This window comes from Glycine max, chromosome 15 (genome assembly GCF_000004515.6).
Source record: "Glycine max cultivar Williams 82 chromosome 15, Glycine_max_v4.0, whole genome shotgun sequence".
Lineage (NCBI taxonomy): Eukaryota > Viridiplantae > Streptophyta > Magnoliopsida > Fabales > Fabaceae > Glycine > Glycine max.
This window is the reverse complement of record NC_038251.2, coordinates 30,802,713-30,821,310: the sequence shown is the minus strand read 5'-3', so window position 1 is coordinate 30,821,310 and position 18,598 is coordinate 30,802,713. Positions and strand designations below refer to the sequence as shown.

General features: G+C 31.0%; 1 protein-coding gene across 1 annotated transcript; it reads right to left on the bottom strand.

Moving 5' to 3' along the window:
- Positions 1-4,780: 4,780 nt before the first annotated feature.
- On the bottom strand, positions 4,781-7,475 carry LOC102667641 (factor of DNA methylation 5). Its single transcript, XM_041009601.1, has 3 exons — positions 6,887-7,475; positions 5,938-6,308; positions 4,781-4,969 (listed from the first exon to the last, which is right to left on the bottom strand). The coding sequence occupies exons 1-3, from the start codon at positions 7,473-7,475 to the stop codon at positions 4,781-4,783; spliced, it is 1,149 nt and encodes a 382-aa protein (XP_040865535.1).
- Between the last annotated feature and the right edge of the window lie 11,123 nt (positions 7,476-18,598).

Sequence of the window (18,598 nt, the reverse complement as noted above, 5' to 3'; positions counted from 1 at the left end):
TTTGGCAGAAAGAAACCAGAGCTCTCATTCTGTCTTTTCTAGAAAAGAGGAAAGAGATATATATAGGCATTTTGCAACAACAAAATATGACCATTGGAAAACCAACCTACAGTTGTCACAACAAATATAACAAACTAGTTTGACTCATTAAAACAAAATCTTAAGAGAATCTAAAATAAATATTATTTTATAAAATAGAATTAATATATAATTATAAATTTTAAATTAAAACACAAATATTTACCAACACAATATTGGGGGTATGTAAGCCATATTTTACATTTTGGGTGTGAAGGAGTTCAGATGCTATTGTGTTTAGAATTTGTTATGCATCTTGATCAAACATTGGGAATATTGTTATACCGGTATCATTAGAGACTTTCAATTGACCAGTAGTCTCATTCAGGTAACTTTGATTAAAGTTAAGGTCTTTTGTTATGAAGGAATGTTGTTAGGTTTTATGATTTGTTACAATAATTCATGTTTTCTTCCACTCTGTCATTAGGGCATTACTTCTAGATTGTGAAAGTAAAAAGGATAAAATGAATTGAGCTTCTCCCAGAAGTTAAAAACTACTTATGCACTTGGCTTTTATCTTCATATTTTCTTCTCTTATAGGTGTTTGTGTGGAAGTTTATCCACTCCTGATTTGCCAGTGATTGGATATGACTTGCCTCTTCTTTTCCAACCAATGTTGATGGTACTTGTGGCAATTTTAAAGCTTAATTGTTTTGATAATCATAATTATTTTTAACCTTATATTGATGAAATATGTATGTTTCTGTTTGTTTGATGAAGTCATGATTACGGGTGGAGCAACATCACCTGTTTTCTACAATTTGAGGCGAAGACACCGCCACCCTTGATTTGCCTGTGATTGACTATGACTTGGCTCTTCTTTTCCAAGCAATGTTGATGCTTGGAAGATACAGGTTGATATTTTTTATAAAAAATATGATAAATTATAAAAGGTGAAACATAAGATAAATCACTATGTTTTTTGGACTTCTTTTCGCTGTCTGGATCATGATACATGCATTAGAGATTGGGATAGTCGGTATCCTATGAGTTGTTCTACTTACAATTTGAGTTTTTAATTTCTTGCATTTGTGGTCATTGGTCAACATAATATGATGATGATATATACTCTATTTTGGAATAGAATTACACAAGAACTTGTTGTGGAGTGTATTAGGTGATCAATGTGCTGTATGTATAAAGAAAAGAAAAAAAAATAGAGAATAATGCATATGTAGAGAATAGTTTTCTGACATACATTTTCTCTTCAGGTTTATGCTCTGTCCTGGATAGTGATGGTAGCTGTCATGGTTATCCTTAAGGACAGTATTCGGTGATTAAAAAAAGTTTGTTCTTTATGCTTGTGCTTGATAATGATCTTATTAATCTTTCTGGCTCGAGTATCATGGTTCAATCATCATGGCAATGACTAATTCAATTCAATACTATACTCAAAATATTAGATTACATGTAATGTATGAGATATAAAAAATAAAGTTACTTTATGTCTTTCTGCATTTGTGGAGTTAGATTAGTTTCTCTGATGATTTTTATTGATACAGTGAACTTACAACCAAATTATATATATATATATATATATATATATATATATAATGAGAATCAATATGTTGCAAATGAACTGCTAATTTAAGAGATGCACTGCCATTGTACTTCAGCCCCCTAATTATGTTTATCACCTGTCTTCTTTATGTGATTGATGCCCATTGCCAGTGTCATCGTATTCAACTTGCTTATGAAACTGTTTTAATTACAAGTTTGTACTTTTAAGAGTAGGAGCGACTCAACCTCGTTGTGAAAATGGTTTGCTTACTGTTGATGCAATGAACAAAGCTGATGAGGAAACCATCTAAAAGTTGATTTACCCAGTATGTTCTTTGTCACAAAATCTATGGTATCTGTTGGAAACCATTTACTCATGCTATTCAAATAATCTGGATTTTATACAAGAAAAGCGAGTAACTTGAAGAAAATTGCCAATATTTTTGTTTCTTGAAGTACGATGGAGACATACCAACTCAATTGAGGAACTACTCTTGCTGCCAGGAATAGGTCCTAAGATTGCTCATCTGGTAAGTACAAAATACTTATGAGATTCAAAAATCATTTTTTTCCTTTTTTCCCCTGTTAAAATAATTATTTGGTATCACACACATTAGGAATTTGTGCCTTGATGAAAAAACTCAAGTTTTAGTCCATAAAGGGACAATGTCCAAGGGATATGTGTAGATACTCATGTGCACCGCATTTGCAATCGTCTTGGGAGGGAACTGATGAGGCAAAAGCTACTTGGGAGAATGTTGCTGAATTCCAAGCTAACTTTCCTAACTTCAACCTTGAGGACAAGGTTGTTTTAAAAGGGGATGGCATTGTAATGCTCTCAGATAAAAGAAAGCTTCTAGAAGGAAAAAATGACTCAATTGAGACAACTCAACAGAGGGGAATATTTGCCAAATCTCACGTATCCACTATGGGTAACAGAAAGAGTGTGAAATAGAGAAAACCCAACTCTAGGTTGGTGGATTATGTAACCAACTAATAGTGGTATTTAGAGGGGAGAGAAGGTGTAGTGAGGGACGGTGGTTATGAGTGGACATTTCTCTTTCTTCTTCTTTTTCTCTCTGTGACTATTGTACTCAGTGCTTCTAATTGTACACACTGTACTCTTAGAGGTTGATTCTCATTTTTAGTACGGGAATAAAACGAGTACATTCTATAATTTCCAGTATTTCCCTTTCAGAAGTTATATAGGATGACACTCTTTCCAGTTAAAGACCATCCCACAGAAAACTATATATTTTTGGGCTTTGATTTGATTTATATTTTGCTTAATTTTGTTTGTCAAATACCTTAGGGTATGAAACAATTTCTTCCCCTTTACGCTGAACTTCTAATGATTATGAACATATTTTTTTGTCTGACTTTTTGCGGTTTTTTTGGATACTTCGTTGCTATTTTTTCCTTAAACTCATATTTTGTGAGATTGTTCAGAGTTTTAGGTGGTAGTCTACGAGGTAAGCTATAATTTTTATGCATTTTCCTCAGTGCTTAATTATCTGGATTTGCATGCAAACTCTCCACCTCAGAGTATCTTTTTGCCATTTTTATGATTTTTACTTTTGCGATTTCTACGTTATTCTTTCCTTTTCCCTCCCGTGATGTTTGCTGTTGTGGGTTATAAACCCAATATCTCATAGAGCAAACAACTACAAGGGACAAATTCAAGAAATGTGATTCCACATTTTCAGCGCTATTTACTGTGTAACATTTGTCCCACTTAATTACTCTAATTCATTTGTTATTCATTCCACCAGTTTATATTCATTTTGTTACTTCCTTTCTCAAACACTTATGCTTTTAAAAAAGCTACTTATATTTCATTTAAAACAATATCCACCTATTTCTGAATTTAATTTTACTTGGGTTTGTAAGGCCTGTAAAATAATTGTTTTTTTAATTAGTATCCGTTGATAGATTCAACATAGGTTTGATTATAATTAAAAAATTTATTGAGTTTTTTAATTATTGAAAAGTTCTATCAAATCTTATTTTTGTTTCTTCAAAATTATGTTAATTATATCTTTTCCATCAATTTTGTTACATTGACTAATGGAATTGACTCATCACTCTCTTTGGTTCCTTTCTCTAACTTATTCACTCAAAAGTCATGGTCACCACACCCACAACACCATCAATCTCCTCCACACAGCCCAAATTGTAACAACGTAATTTTTCATAATGTATGATAAGTGTTTAATTAAAATACAAGAAAAGACAAAATTTAGCGGTGCGGTTTTTAGGGCTTCAATTTCGAGCACCCTTGCCACGTGTTGCTTCCTGATTGGCGGATTTAACGGCTCATTTAATTCTGCTTAATACTCATAATTGTGCGTATCTTATCCATTACTCTTTCTTCTCTCTCTTGAGTTTTCTCCGTTGTTGTGTTTTCTCCCTCAATCTTCTCTTTCTCCATCTTTCTCATCTGAATCTTCTTCTCTTTTCCTTTTATTCTTTTTGTTTCTTCCTTCATGCAGGCGATTCCGACTCCATTTCCAACACTATAAATTTTGCTATATAGTTTATTAATTTTATGTGTTTGATTTAATTTGATGACAAATTATGTAGGTTTGCTCAATGTATTTTAATTATTTCCCTTTATATTTATGAGTGACAACAAATTATAGTCAAAATTTCTTCTTTCCTATTGAGGTAGAAATGTTGTTAGTTTTCTTTGTTATGTGCGTATCAAATATCTATCTCCTTCCTTTCTAATTATTATTATTATTATTGTTATTATTATTATCATCATGCAATATAAGATATCTCTCGCATAGCCATAATTGTTCACTATATTGAGTACAGACCATCATATACTATTCTCAACCAATAAGGACAAAATCTAATGTGTTTATGTACCTATTGGTCAAAAAAACATCTTCTATGACTCAAATGATTAATACCTTACAAGAAAGAGGACCAATGGAATCATACAATCAAAAATTACAATACTTGCTGAATAAAAAAATCTAACAATCCGGGTTGCAAACTAGTATAATTAAAGACAAATCAATAACAATGAAAGTAGTTATTCTCTCTTTAACCTGTCATAGCAAAAATAGTATATAATCTAACCACAAGATTACTAGCACCTATAAAACTATATAGCATTACAAGTGCTGAGTATTGTGTCCCAAAAGTAGGTTACATAAAGGGAATAAATTAAATATGGGATTGCCATTCATCGTCACCGCATCTTGATAACCCTATTGCTTATGTACTTCAAAGCTTCAGTTACGGTGGCTCTACGTCCATTTTGGGAGTTCCATATCTCAGGTATCACTTGTTTCTCACTTGAATTATGGGTGTTCTCAGCATCATCAGAATTATGATACTCATGCAATTCCTTTAGAGCTGTCACCACAGCAATGTATGCCTCCTCTCCCAAATCATTTTTTAAAGATAATAATTTAGGATCATTTTCATCAATTACTTCCTGAAAAAATAAAAAGAGAGAGACATCAAATTTTGCTCATGCTAGTGTACATTTGTGACACATAATTGAATCCCCTACCCTGCTGATAACATGCCATGTTTTACAGATTATGCTAGTTTGGTTGTAACAAACTCTAAATTGGAGATATACATAAATTTTTCTTACATGATCATGTGTTTATGGGATCTATAATAAAGGGACATTATTACATTTGAACGAGCCTTCTCTTCTACTAATTCACAACTATGTTAAACCAAAACATGAAGAAAACATAGAAGGAACCAAGATGTATCATATACCTGTATTTCCTTCCCTTCGACTTCAACAATCTTAAAAGGGTGCCATGTTGAATCCAGAATTTCTTTTTGCCACTTTGCGCACAGTTTGACAGACTCAGATGATGCTTTTTTGTTATTTTTATTCCTATTCATGCACACTTTTTTAAATGACCTAGCACTGACCTCCCCAATTTTTTTTATTTGAATCTTAGTAACCCCTTTCAAGAATTGTGGTAATTCCTGAATTGTCAAGCAAATGCATTCAATTAGCTTTTGCACGGAAAACATTAATTGTGATAAAACAGTACCAACAGCAAATAGCTATAGTAAAAAATGTTCACAAAACATTAAGATAATGTTTACTGCAGTGCCATTAATGAAATGTGTAAACTCTCCATTTTAACACTTAAAATTGGATAATCCTTTTTAACTTCTAACTTTACAAAATCTTTTTAACTTTGTAAAATATTATTCACTTAAAAAACCTTTATGATACAAAGTAAAAGTAAAAAATGAATTACTTTTTGTGAAGTTTAAAAATTAAAGTAAAAGGTTTAATAAAATTATGAACTAAAGTGTCTCCTTAGTATAAGGATTAGAATAAGGATTTTCTCAGAACAGAACATTTACCTTAATAATTTGTTGCCTAGCATCTTCTAGCTCGATTTTAGCTTCTTGTACCTTCTTCTTCAAAGCTTGATTTTCATCATCTTTTACGGACATATCAAAAATCATGTCCTCCAATTTTTCTTCTATCTCTTCTATTTCAATCTTTCTTTTATTCTCATGATCAGCTTCCTCCGAGTTCACACACCTCAAAACCTTGAGTTGTTCCTCTAGTTCAGCAATTTCTAAATTCAACTTTTGTTCATTTCCCTTCTCTTTTTCAAGCTTCAACAGTGCATCACTTCTGAATGAAGAAACAAACAACACGTAACACACCTGATGCTTTTCAAGCAAACTGAGAACATCACTTCTGGCCTTCATCTGCTTCTCTGTTGCTAAAATTAGTGATTCCATTTGCTTGACATTATAAGTTAAATAGTTCGTATTAATATTGATATTATCATTAACAAATTTTATGTCATAAAAATTCAAGATAAGTTAATTAAAAAGATTTACGCTTTTCTTTTCTTCCTCAAATTTTCTCCTTTGTTGTATAGTTGACTTTTCTTGTTCAATCAGTTGTTGACACCAGCGATCGAGTTCATCATTCATTGTATCTATCTCTTGTTGCAATTTTTTATTTTTTTCCATGGCTTTATAAGTAATTTCACGTCCACGCATTACCATCGACTTCAACACTGGAGCACAATTTACATGATCATCTGCTGTGTAATAAGATGAAGTTCAAACATCAAACCAATAAATAAAACATATGCTTAATATATTCAAGAGTGGAGAAGCATCTTTAGGGATTCAAGAGAATTCTACATTGCGCATTTGGATCCACCTATAGTTACAGCTAGTTCTAATCATGTTTGATCAAAATAGTTAGTTAGATTTGATCCATCGAATCTATTAACTTTTAAAATAATTAATTAAAATTAAAGTTTCTTTCATTAATAGGGTTACAAACCTTCAGCACGAGTCTGGTGAAGCAAGTCTCTCTTCTTCTCAATCTCTTTCATCATTTTATCCAATGACATGTAGTCCTCAATGTACTTCGATTCCATCTCACTAATCTTTTTGTTTACAGAGCCTATTTCCCCATACAAATGATCCAGAGTTTCAGTTTTTTCATTCAATGACTCTTGTGCAACCATAGAGGTTGTTTTCAGCTCAGCTTTCTGACGGAGAAAATTTCCAACAAGCCCTTCTGAGTTGTAATCTTCTGCCTGTGCACACCAACCAAATATGCCTGAAGAATAACCCATTTTCCTTGACTCATAATAATCCTTTTTTCCATGATGATCAACAAGAAAATCTGTATCTAACTTCATCATTTGCGTGAACCCAGTCCATTCTGTACCAAATTCCAGCACAACGTACCCTGTTGGATCTTCTGCACAATGCAAAACATAAGCCTCTTCGGGTTTGTATTGTTCAAACTTTCTCAGCCAATACATGCTATCACACTCCACTGGTTCATGCTTTGGCTTCCCAAATATGTTGGCAACAATGCCTGTCCAAGGCCAAACATACCTCTCATCTGAACTGCTAGCCATTGATGCTGAGTGACAAACATTGGAAAAAAAAAAACCAATTTCTGACAAAAATTCAGTACTTATTCTTTTATACTTTCTTTGGTTTCAAAAGCAATATAAAAGGAGAAAAAAATGATAGGATAAATGAGCATGTATTGTTTGAAAGAAAAATATATTAACAGTACACTCTCTAACATAATTTATTAGAAATCACAATTTGTTAAGTAACATTTTTTTATTTTATAAATTTTAATAAAATTTAACTAATAATATAAATTATATAAAACATTTCTTTAGAAACACATTAATTATCTAATTACATCCTTTCCAACACACTGCACATATAGGTTAAAAGACGAGAATAGTTAGTAAGAGAAATTCATTTTCCAATTCTTTATTTATTTCTCCTGTTGTTCTAATCAATATATAAGTGCCTAAGAAAAAATAAGTCTCAAAGTGTCATGATAATTTTTTGATGTAATATTATTATTTTTTACTAATATCCTGTTTTTTAAATGTTTTTCACTAATATTCTTAACAAGTATTACTTTAGGTTTTCAATTAATGTAATATTAATAAGATGGTTGATTTTATAAAATTATTATTCTCTCTAATCAATTTATTAATTAACTTTTCTAGATCTTAATAATGAAAATTTAAGATGATACTTATTATGGGACGGAAGGAGTATTAATTAAATTTTATTTTAAATAATAAGTGATATTTAAAATTGTTTTTCAATTTTTGATAAATTTTAATTTAAAATAAAACATTCTTTAAAATGTGGATTAAGATGTGTATTACTATCATTTTTTAAATTTTGCTGAAAGAACAATTTTAAAAATAATATTTTTTCTATAAGATTTAAAATTACTATTGTGAAAGCTTGCAGACAATAAAATCAAACGTCATGCCAAAAATGAGCTACTTTTGTTTGTTAAAGTAAACTAGAAAAAATTTACTCCATGTGTATGGTTGATCTTTGTACTAACCAATATTTATGAACAATGATAAAAGTTAACTTCTAAGGGTCACATGTAAAAAAAAAAAAAAAAATCAACGGTCTTACCTAAATTTTTCGTCTTAAGATAGGTCTATATACAAAGAAAATGAATGTAGGCAGTAACATCCTTCATTTCCATCATGTATACAATGCTATCTCCTATATTTTACTCAACTTACACAGAAACTCTTTTGATTTGCTTAAAACCATTTTTGTGACACCCACACCCATATCGATTTCATCTTTAGTTTTGAAAATTGAAACCGAGAATTACCCTTGATTACATAATTACACATATGCCCTCTCTGTGATTTTATACATATTACAAATTTAACCCCATAAATTTCAAACATTACGTACAATAACCCTTTATTGTTTCAGATTTGGATTACTAAGTGATAGATCCACAAGACCCCAAATTGAATTGTAATATTGATAACTCAGTTGCAACAATAATGAAAATTAAAAACACAATTAAAGAACTCACCTTTGTACTTCAAATGCTCCTTAGCTCTTCTTCCTTCCCCTTACTCTGCGTGCTCTCAGATGACTAGTATCTTGTTGGTTCTCTTCCCTGATCCTTGTTGCCCAATTGCACCCTATCTTCGCAGTCTAATGGTCAATATATGTGTGTTGAGCAATTCTCTAAAAATGCAATGACGTGTGTCTGTTTATACCAGCAAAAGATAAATTGCAATTTCTTTTTAGAATCATTAAATGTGCACATTTATTGTGTCTTTCATTTTATCTATTACATTTCCTATCATATTTAATACTTTCCCTCTTTTAATATTTTCTCTCCATAAATACATTTAAGACTTGTTTGGAGTAACGAAAAGAAAATAATAAAAAAATTAAATTTTGAATTCGGGACAAAGTCTAAAAAGAAAGAAAATTTTAGATTTTTTCTTTTTGAAGCCAACCTTTTACTCCTGTTCCTTTTCATTTTTTTCCAAGCAGACACTTTTTTGTTTGTTATTCATGGTTTTCCCCATCTTTTCTTTCCTTTCCATTCGATTATAGCATGAATATTATTATTTAAATTTTATTTTATCAAAGTTATGTTTACTTATTTGAACTCAGTTGTGACCCTACGATGCAGAGGCAAACAAAATTGTGCATGGGATTAATTTTGTATTTTTTATTTAAATCTTTTCGGTATCTTAGAAAAATGTAAAATTATTAGAAATGAGTAATTAAGGAACATTTAATAATATTATTAAATTTTATTCTATGATAAGTGTATTAAATAAATAATATTTTATGAAGTAAAATATTTTTTAGGAAACTAAAAAATAGAAGAATGTAGAATATAATAATGAATTGAAATCAAATAGAAAGAAAAGAGATAAGATAAAAAATAAGATAAAAAGAAGTCTTTTTTTTTCAAGCTCCATTTTTTGCTCTTCTTGTTTATGTGATATAACATAAACAAAGTAATTCTATTTTTCGATTGGGGAGAGATGGTTGAGTGGACTAAAGCGTCGAATTGCTAATCCGTTGTACAATTTTTTGTACAGAGGGTTCAAATCCCTCTCTTTCCATTGATAATTTGATATTTTTTGTTGAACTTCTTTGTTTTCCTTGTTTGTTTGATTTTTTTTTTATTTACTAGTTAAAGGTGTTAATTTAGCTAATTCGCTTTCTTAATCTTAAAACTATATATATATATATATATGAATCTATATAATATAAAAATCCCCTAAGACTGTACTCCGGGAAGGTAAAGAATATAAATTTGTTTATTTTGATAGCTTTATCATACGATAAATTTACATCAATAGTACATTAATGACATTCAATACTATATTAATAACATTCATACACAAAAACAAACTATGATTGCGTGTTTACTCAAGCTAGACAAATATTCACGCATTGTGCAGATTTGTAAATAATTAAAGAAATATTTAAATAAATTATTTATTTGATAAATCAAATTTAAAAGTATAACTGTCAATGATATTTTATATTATTTTTTGTTAAAGGAGATAAAAAATTACATATAAACCAAGATATTTTTTCTTTATCATTATATTTATAAGGAAATATTTCAAAATGGGAGGCTGACCACTCAACTAAAGTTGAAAAACATAAAGATAAAAGTAAGGGTTGTATATAAATTTTTATAAGAACAATATAAGAATAAAGTGAAATTGACATAATAAAATAATTAAAAAATATATATTTAATGAAAGAAAAATAGTCAATAAAGCACATAAAAGTTATGCAAATAAAACAACGAAAATTTTTCATTTAAATAGACTTTTTGTATTTATTTCCTTTTGCTGGTGACCTGATGTTGAATTTTGTTTTCTTTTGTGTGCTTCTTTTTAAACTTTGATGTCAAAACAATTTGTTTATTCGTCTTTCTCCTTAATGAACTTTTTTAGATTCAATAAAATTCATTTGATGATGAAGATGCATATTTTAACTTCTCGGATGCTTGTAGCTTTGAACTTCGTCCTGTGACAACTTATTTATTAGCCTTTTTTCTTAATGGACTTTGTGAGATTTGATAAACTTCTTCATTAAATGATGAAGATGCACCTTTTAACTTGTTGGATGCTTGTAGCTTTGGGCTTTGACTTATAATTAGTTCTCCATCTCACTCATTTGATGTTGTTTGTTGTGGTGAAGTGGACTCCTTTTTTTAATAAAAGTATTAATTAGTGGACAAAAATGTAAATAAATTATAAATATGGTTACCTGTTTAATTTCTTTGAGGAGAGGATCATGCTAAATGATATTTTGTGGGATAAAAGTCATTGTGATGGTATAGGTTTGAAATCCTTCCTTCAAGTTGTGTTTCTTGGTTCTATATATGGAATATGTAGGTTGATGGGAGAGAAATTTTAAGTTGATATATTAATTTTGGTTTCATTCCCTCCCTTGTTTTCTCTGCTTTAGGAAGATATTATTTTGTATTCTTAATTTTTCGCATGCCTTCTTTAAGACAAACATCTTGGTAGCGGGCACATTTGGAATTTGATACATATAGTTGAATTGAATCTGGACTGGTTACATGAATCTGCAATTGAATGTGGACTGGCTACATGTAAATATGAATAAATTTAGTTTTAATCTCTTGAATATTTTTATTAGTATCAATCTTAGTATTTTTTTTAAAAACATTCTATCAATATAAACATATTGTACTTCATATTACCCTGTAATGTGCAGTTGCTTTAATCTCATGAATTGTATTACTAGCTACATTTCACTGAGAAAGCATGTCTTTTTTATTCTTGTTTTTCTTTAATCTATAGGATGTGGCAATTGCTTATGGATTCAATGCTATTAGGTATCAAGCAGCAGTAGATAATAAAGGCTCGAAGAGGTTGGTTCCTTCCTTGACTCTACTCAAGTGACCAATTATATTTAAGCTTGGTTTTTTAAACTATGGAGCCCACCTAATGCAGCCATCCTGAGAATTAAAATATAAGAATATATATTTGACATGCTTGATTTCAAGGCTTACATTTCAAACGAAATATATATTTGGTGGCCAACTAAATAACTTGGTAATTGTGATCTTAGATTCGGATAGTGTGTGTATTATATTTATATAGAGCCACAGGCAAGAAACATAACATAAGTGTTACATCCATGACTCCTTAAAAGACGTTTCTTGTAGTGCTTTTCTAGCTCTCCCTTGGCAATTGCTGGTTTGGATGATTTTTTTTTTCTTGTTTGTGATGTGCTGGAGATGATAAGGTACATGTTTTATGTAAGAAATTAGAAAAGAACATTGATTATTTAAATATTGGCAATATAAAAGTGAATTCATGAAGTGCTTTGTGCGTCATTTGGGGTTAATAGTTTGAGATTTTTCCAAAGAGGAAGAATGACATTTAGTAGGGGTATGAACTAGCTCCTCATCCTTATTTTGAACTACATATTACGAAATATGAGATAGGTCATGAATTTTGTCTTTCAGGATATGAGATAGGTCATGAAATTGATCTTACATTAATCAAAATTTAAGATGATGTTGTTAATAAAAAATGATCTCACATAATCATTTAGATAGCCTGAAAGCTAAATATCTGCCTATGCACGCTGTTGATTTCAGGAATATATTCAAGATGACATTGGTTGGGCTAAAGTTGAATTTGAAGACAACAAAGTGATACACTATGCTAAACAAAGAAGAAGATTCGAACAAAATGGAAATAGTGAAGATAAGTTTTCTAATGCCTTGTTATTTCCTTTGATAAATTTTACCTTCTCTCTTTGAATTAATTTCATTTTTGCTATTAAATGACCTTATACTAAAATTTAACATTTTCTTCTTAAAATTCAGGTTGCAGTTTACCCAGGAAATGTCTTGGCCTTGCACATGTCTAAACCACAAGGATTTAAGTACTCTAGTGGACAATATATTTTTTTGAGCTGCCCAGATGTCTCGCCTTTTCAATGGTAAGTGAACATTGGTTTTCTTAATATTTTTATAGCATATTACCATTAAGATCAGGGAGAGACGTTAACAAAAAAATTAATTTGCTTCTTTGTAAATTTCCCATTTCTTTTAGTTGTTAGGAAGTAGTAGATATATATCAGACTTGGGAAAATGACATGGTAGGAAGGATTGACAACAATTTCACATTTTATTGCATGTTATTTATTATGAGATTTATTTTTATTATAATTAAAAAGATTTATTTGATTAAAGTTTTTAGTTTTTTTTAAGGAAAAAAGATTTTAGTTATGTCTAACCGATTACGATAATTAAAACTATGTATTATAGTACTAATTAAGTTAGTTTGACTAGCTTGGTTATATGATATGAATCTAATTTAAGATGGCTCTCATGATAAGTTACTTTAAAACTTAGTAATAAAGTTTCTAAATAGAACATACAGGTTTCTCTCTCTCCCATAATTTTTATTTTCTTAGAAGACCATAATATTATAATGTGCTTTGTGTATATTGTGTGGTTTCTTCTTTATGGAAATATATTGTGTATATTGTGTGATTTTTAAAGGATAATGATGATTTTTATATAATTATCTTCAAAGTCATACCAATGGTAATTATCCAATCAGCAACTATATACTTAGTTTCATGAATGTTTAATTATATTTGTTGATTATTACTTAGATAATATTATAATTATAAATATGCAGCTTTTCATATTAAAATTAATATTTATAATTAGAAAACTATTTTATATGTTACTAATATTTATTGATTATTAGTAAGATATAAAATAGTTTTCTAATTATAAATATTGATTTTAATATTATATAATAATATTTATTGATTATTAGCAATATTGATAATATCGTAATATTGATTTAATTTATCTAAAATTTATTTGTAGGTAATTCAACATTTAACATCGGTGCTGATGTCAGGAACGATGTGGAAATATGTAGTTTCTAAGACGGTGCTGACATCAACACCAATTTTTTTTTTCATTTAAATAGACTTTTTGTATTTATTTCCTTTTGCTGGTGACCTGATGTTGAATTTTTTTTTCTTTTGTGTGCTTCTTTTTAAACTTTGATGTCAAAACAATTTATTTATTTGTCTTTCTCCTTAACGAACTTTTTGAGATTGAATAAAATTCATTTGATGATGAAGATGCATATTTTGACTTCTCAGATGCTTGTAGTTTTGGACTTCGACCTGTGACAACTTGTTTATTAGCCTTTTTTCTTAATGGACTTTGTGAGATTTTATAAACTTCTTCATTAAATGATGAAGATGCACCTTTTAACTTGTAGGATGCTTGTAGCTCTGGGCTATGACTTACAATTAGTTCTCCATCTCACTCATTTGATGTTGTTTGTTGTGGTGAAGTGGACTCCTTTTTTAATAAAAGTATTAATTAGTGGACAAAAATGTAAATAAATTATAAATATGGTTACCTGTTTAATTTCTTTGAGGAGAGGATCATGCTAAATGATATTTTGTGGGATAAAAGTCATTGTGATGGTATAGCTTTGAAACCCTTCCTTCAAGTTGTGAGCTTGATTTCAAAATTAAAAGTGTGTTTGCAAAGGGTATCCAATAATGGGGGTATGTAAGCCATATTTTACATTTTGGGTGTGAAGGAGTTCAGATGCTATTGTGTTTAGAATTTGTTATGCATCTCGATCAAACATTGGGAATATTGTTATACCGGTATCATTAGAGACTTTCAATTGACCAGTAGTCTCATTCAGGTATCTTTGATTAAAGTTAAGTTATTTTGTTATGAAGGAATGTTGTTAGGTTTTATGATTTGTTACAATAATTCATGTTTTCTTCCACGCTGTCATTAGGGTATTACTTCTAGATTGTGAAAGTAAAAAGGATAAAATGAATTGAGCTTCTCCCAGAAGTTAAAAACTACTTATGCACTTGGCTTTTATCTTCATATTTTCTTCTCTTATAGGTGTTTGTGTGGAAGTTTATCCACTCTTGATTTGCCAGTGATTGGATATGACTTGCTGATGCAATCCTACCCCGCAAGGGCATTGGATAGAAAACTCCAAGTAGATTGGGCCAAAGATGCAAGAGAAGGCCCTAGGGTTCTTATGAGCCTTAGGGTAGATTTCGAGCCCATGGACTAAGTACGAGCCCCCTTATCTTTGTAAATATTAGATTAAGGTTTCATTATTTTTTGGCCTTGTATTTAGGGCTCCATAATGTAGGTAGGGTACCCTAGAAATATAGGATTTTTCAGCCCTTGTATTTTAGGGCACCTAGACTAGTTTTCGTATTAGGGGTAGTTTTGTAATTTCACATGCACTAAGTGGATATTTGATGTGTGTGGTTGGAAATAAATTTAGTTGAATTGGTAGAAGCCCAATCCAATTAAATTTTAGAGGGGGAGGTGAGCATTTGCTTACTACATCCCATTGCCACATCATATAGTCACACTTTGTGCATGTCCTTCATGCTTTTCATGCCTCATGACACCTAAGCACACTTAGTGAAGAATCTTGGAATTGATCTTGGATTAGTGGGCTGAACCATAACTAAAATTCACTAATCATAATTAGTGAAATTTTGGCTCCAAAGTTTGGCTCCAAAGTTTGGCTCCACAAATTCAATTTCAAATTCAAGTGAAATTTGAATTTCCCTCCAATTTTGTGTGACACTTAGGCTATAAATAGAGGTCATGTGTGTACATTTTTTTGGAACTTTGATCATTTGAATATTAAACTTCAGATTTCAAAGCTCATTTGGAGCACAAAATTTCGTGCTCTTCTCTCCCTCTCCCTTCATTCATCTCCTTCTTCCTCCAAGCTCTTATCCATGGCCTCCTATGGTGGTGAGCATCTTCTAGACTCATCTTCTCCTTGAAGTGGCGTCTCCTCTCTCTCTTCCTTCTCCATTCCACTGCCATTCATCTTCCAAGAAGCAAAGGAATCCATTGATGAAGAAGATCCTAGGCCTACAAGCTCCAATGGAGCTTGCATCACTTGCCTATTCTTTTCCAACCAATGTTGATGCTTTGTACTTGTGGCAATTTTACAGCTTAATTGTTTTGATAATCATAATTATTTTTTACCTTATATTGATGAAATATGTATGTATCTGTTTGTTTGATGAAGTCATGATTACGGGTGGAGCAACATCACTTGTTTTCTACAATTTGAGGCGAAGACACCGCCACCCTTGATTTTCTTGTGATTGACTATGACTTGGCTCTTCTTTTCCAAGCAATGTTGATGCTTGAAAGATATAGGTTGATATTTTTTATAAAAAATATGATAAATCATAAAAGGTGAAACATAAGATAAACACTGTGTTTTTTGGGCTTCTTTTCGCTGTGTGGATCATGATACATGCATTAGAGATTGGGATAGTTGGTATCCTATGAGCTGTTCTACTCACAATTTGAGTTTTTAATTTCTTGCATTTGTGGTCATTGGTCAACATAATATGATGATGATATATACTCTATTTTGGAATAGAATTACACAAGAACTTATTATGGAGTGTATTAGGCGATCAATGTGGTGTAGGTATAAAGAAAAGAAAAAATAATAGAGAATAGTGCGTATGTAGATAATAGTTTTCTGACATACATTTTCTCTTCAGGTTTATGCTGTGTCTTTGATAGTGATGGTAGCTGTCATGGTTATCCTTAAGGACGGTATTCGGTGATTAAAAAAAGTTTGTTCTTTCTGCTTGTGCTTGATAATGATCTTATTAATCTTTCTGGCTTGAGTATCATGATTCAATCATCATGGCAATGACTAATTCAATTCAATACTATACTCAAAATATTAGATTACATGTAATGTATGAGATATAAAAAATAAAGTTACTTTATGTCTTTCTGCATTTGTGGAGTTAGATTAGTTTCTCTGATGATTTCTATTGATATAGTGAACTGACAACCACTTCTTTCTGATTGGTGTGGTGTTATATATGTTCAGAAAGGACAAGCCTGATTAATATATTTGGATACTAAATTATATATATATATATATATATATATATATATATATATATATATATATATATATATATATATATATATAAAATGAGAATCAATATGTTGCAAATGAACTGCTAATTCAAGAGATGCACTGCCATTGTACTTCAGCCCCCTAATTATGTTTATCACCTGTCTTCTTTATGTGATTGTCGGAACAATAGTTTATGGGCAATCCGAAAAAATTACTGGCTGAGTCACAGACAATGTCGCTTTCTGTAAGACGTTTCGTGGCACTGCCAAAAATTGTACAAGCAGACTATCAACCACGACGTCCCCAGGATAAAACAGTCCAGATCACTGTATAAGATTCCAACTGCACTGAGGGAACCTTTTCTAGAATTACACCTTCTTGTATGACATGAAAAGTCACTCTAAAGCCACCCGAAAATATGACTTGAAAAATCACTCTAACAGCCAACCGAAAATATGACTTGAAAAGTCACTCTAATAGCCAACCGAAAAATATGACTAGAAAAGTCACTCTAATAGCCAACCAAAAAATATGACTTGAAAAGTCACTCTTATAGGCAACCGAAAATATGACTAGAAAGTCACTCTAATAGCCAACCAAAAAATATGACTTGAAAAGTCACTCTTATAGCCAACCGAAAATATGACTAGAAAAGTCACTCTAATAGGCAACCAAAAAATATGACTTGAAAATTCACTCTTATAGGCAACCGAAAATATGACTAGAAAAGTCACTCTAATAGCCAACCAAAAAATATGACTTGAAAAGTCACTCTTATAGCCAACCGAGAATATGACTTAAAAAGTCACTATTATAGCCAACCGTAATTTTAGAGCTACAGAAAGAAAGAGGGAGAAGTTTGCTGGAAATGCATCGGCTGAAATATGGGAGGGAGAAAGAAAAGTGGAGGAAATGCTTCTCAACTGGGGCAAGGAAAAATGAAGAAATGAATTCTCTATATATAGTGAGTGAAACACTATTCAAGTTTTTATCCTGAGCGATGTGGGACTTGAAGCCTTTTTTTCTTCTTTTTTTTTTCCTTTCTTTTTTCAAACTTTCATCCATATTATCCTTTGTTCTAACAATCCCCCACTTGAAATTTGAAAAGAAGATTTTCGAGGATTTCATAAAATTGTGCATAACAAAGGTGTCATACAACTTGAACCTTTTCATAGTGAGTAAGATCCAGATTTTACTAGAGTGACTCGAAGTCTTGAACTCTATTTCCGACATCAAACCACACACAACCTTTTCATAGGTGTATTCTATAAAGCCCGTGCGTTAAAGGCCATGCACGTCTATCCCGGTATAGTGAATGCTCTGGAAATTTTTGCCCAAAATTTCATATCAAGCGGCCCCTACTTCAACATTCACATAGGTGAGTCTATCAAGAGTACTCCTGTAGCCTAGGTACTCCACTCAACATAGAGTATAGATCTCATTAAGAATTACGAATTTTTTTTTTCATAACTCATCCTCTTGTTACTTCAGGAATCATGCTGCTTTCACTTATAACAGCATGTTCATCTCATATCACTTCATAACTTGTTATTACCCATTGAACCTAGTTCTTGGGATCTCCAGTCATTTAGGTCGGGTTACCATCATGAATGATCATCGCAGTAAGGGCAATAGTCCCCTTCTTTTAGAAGTGTTATGGACCTTCTCTCTAGCTAATCCTTTCGTCAAAGGATTTGCTAAATTATCATCAATGCGTACGTGATCCA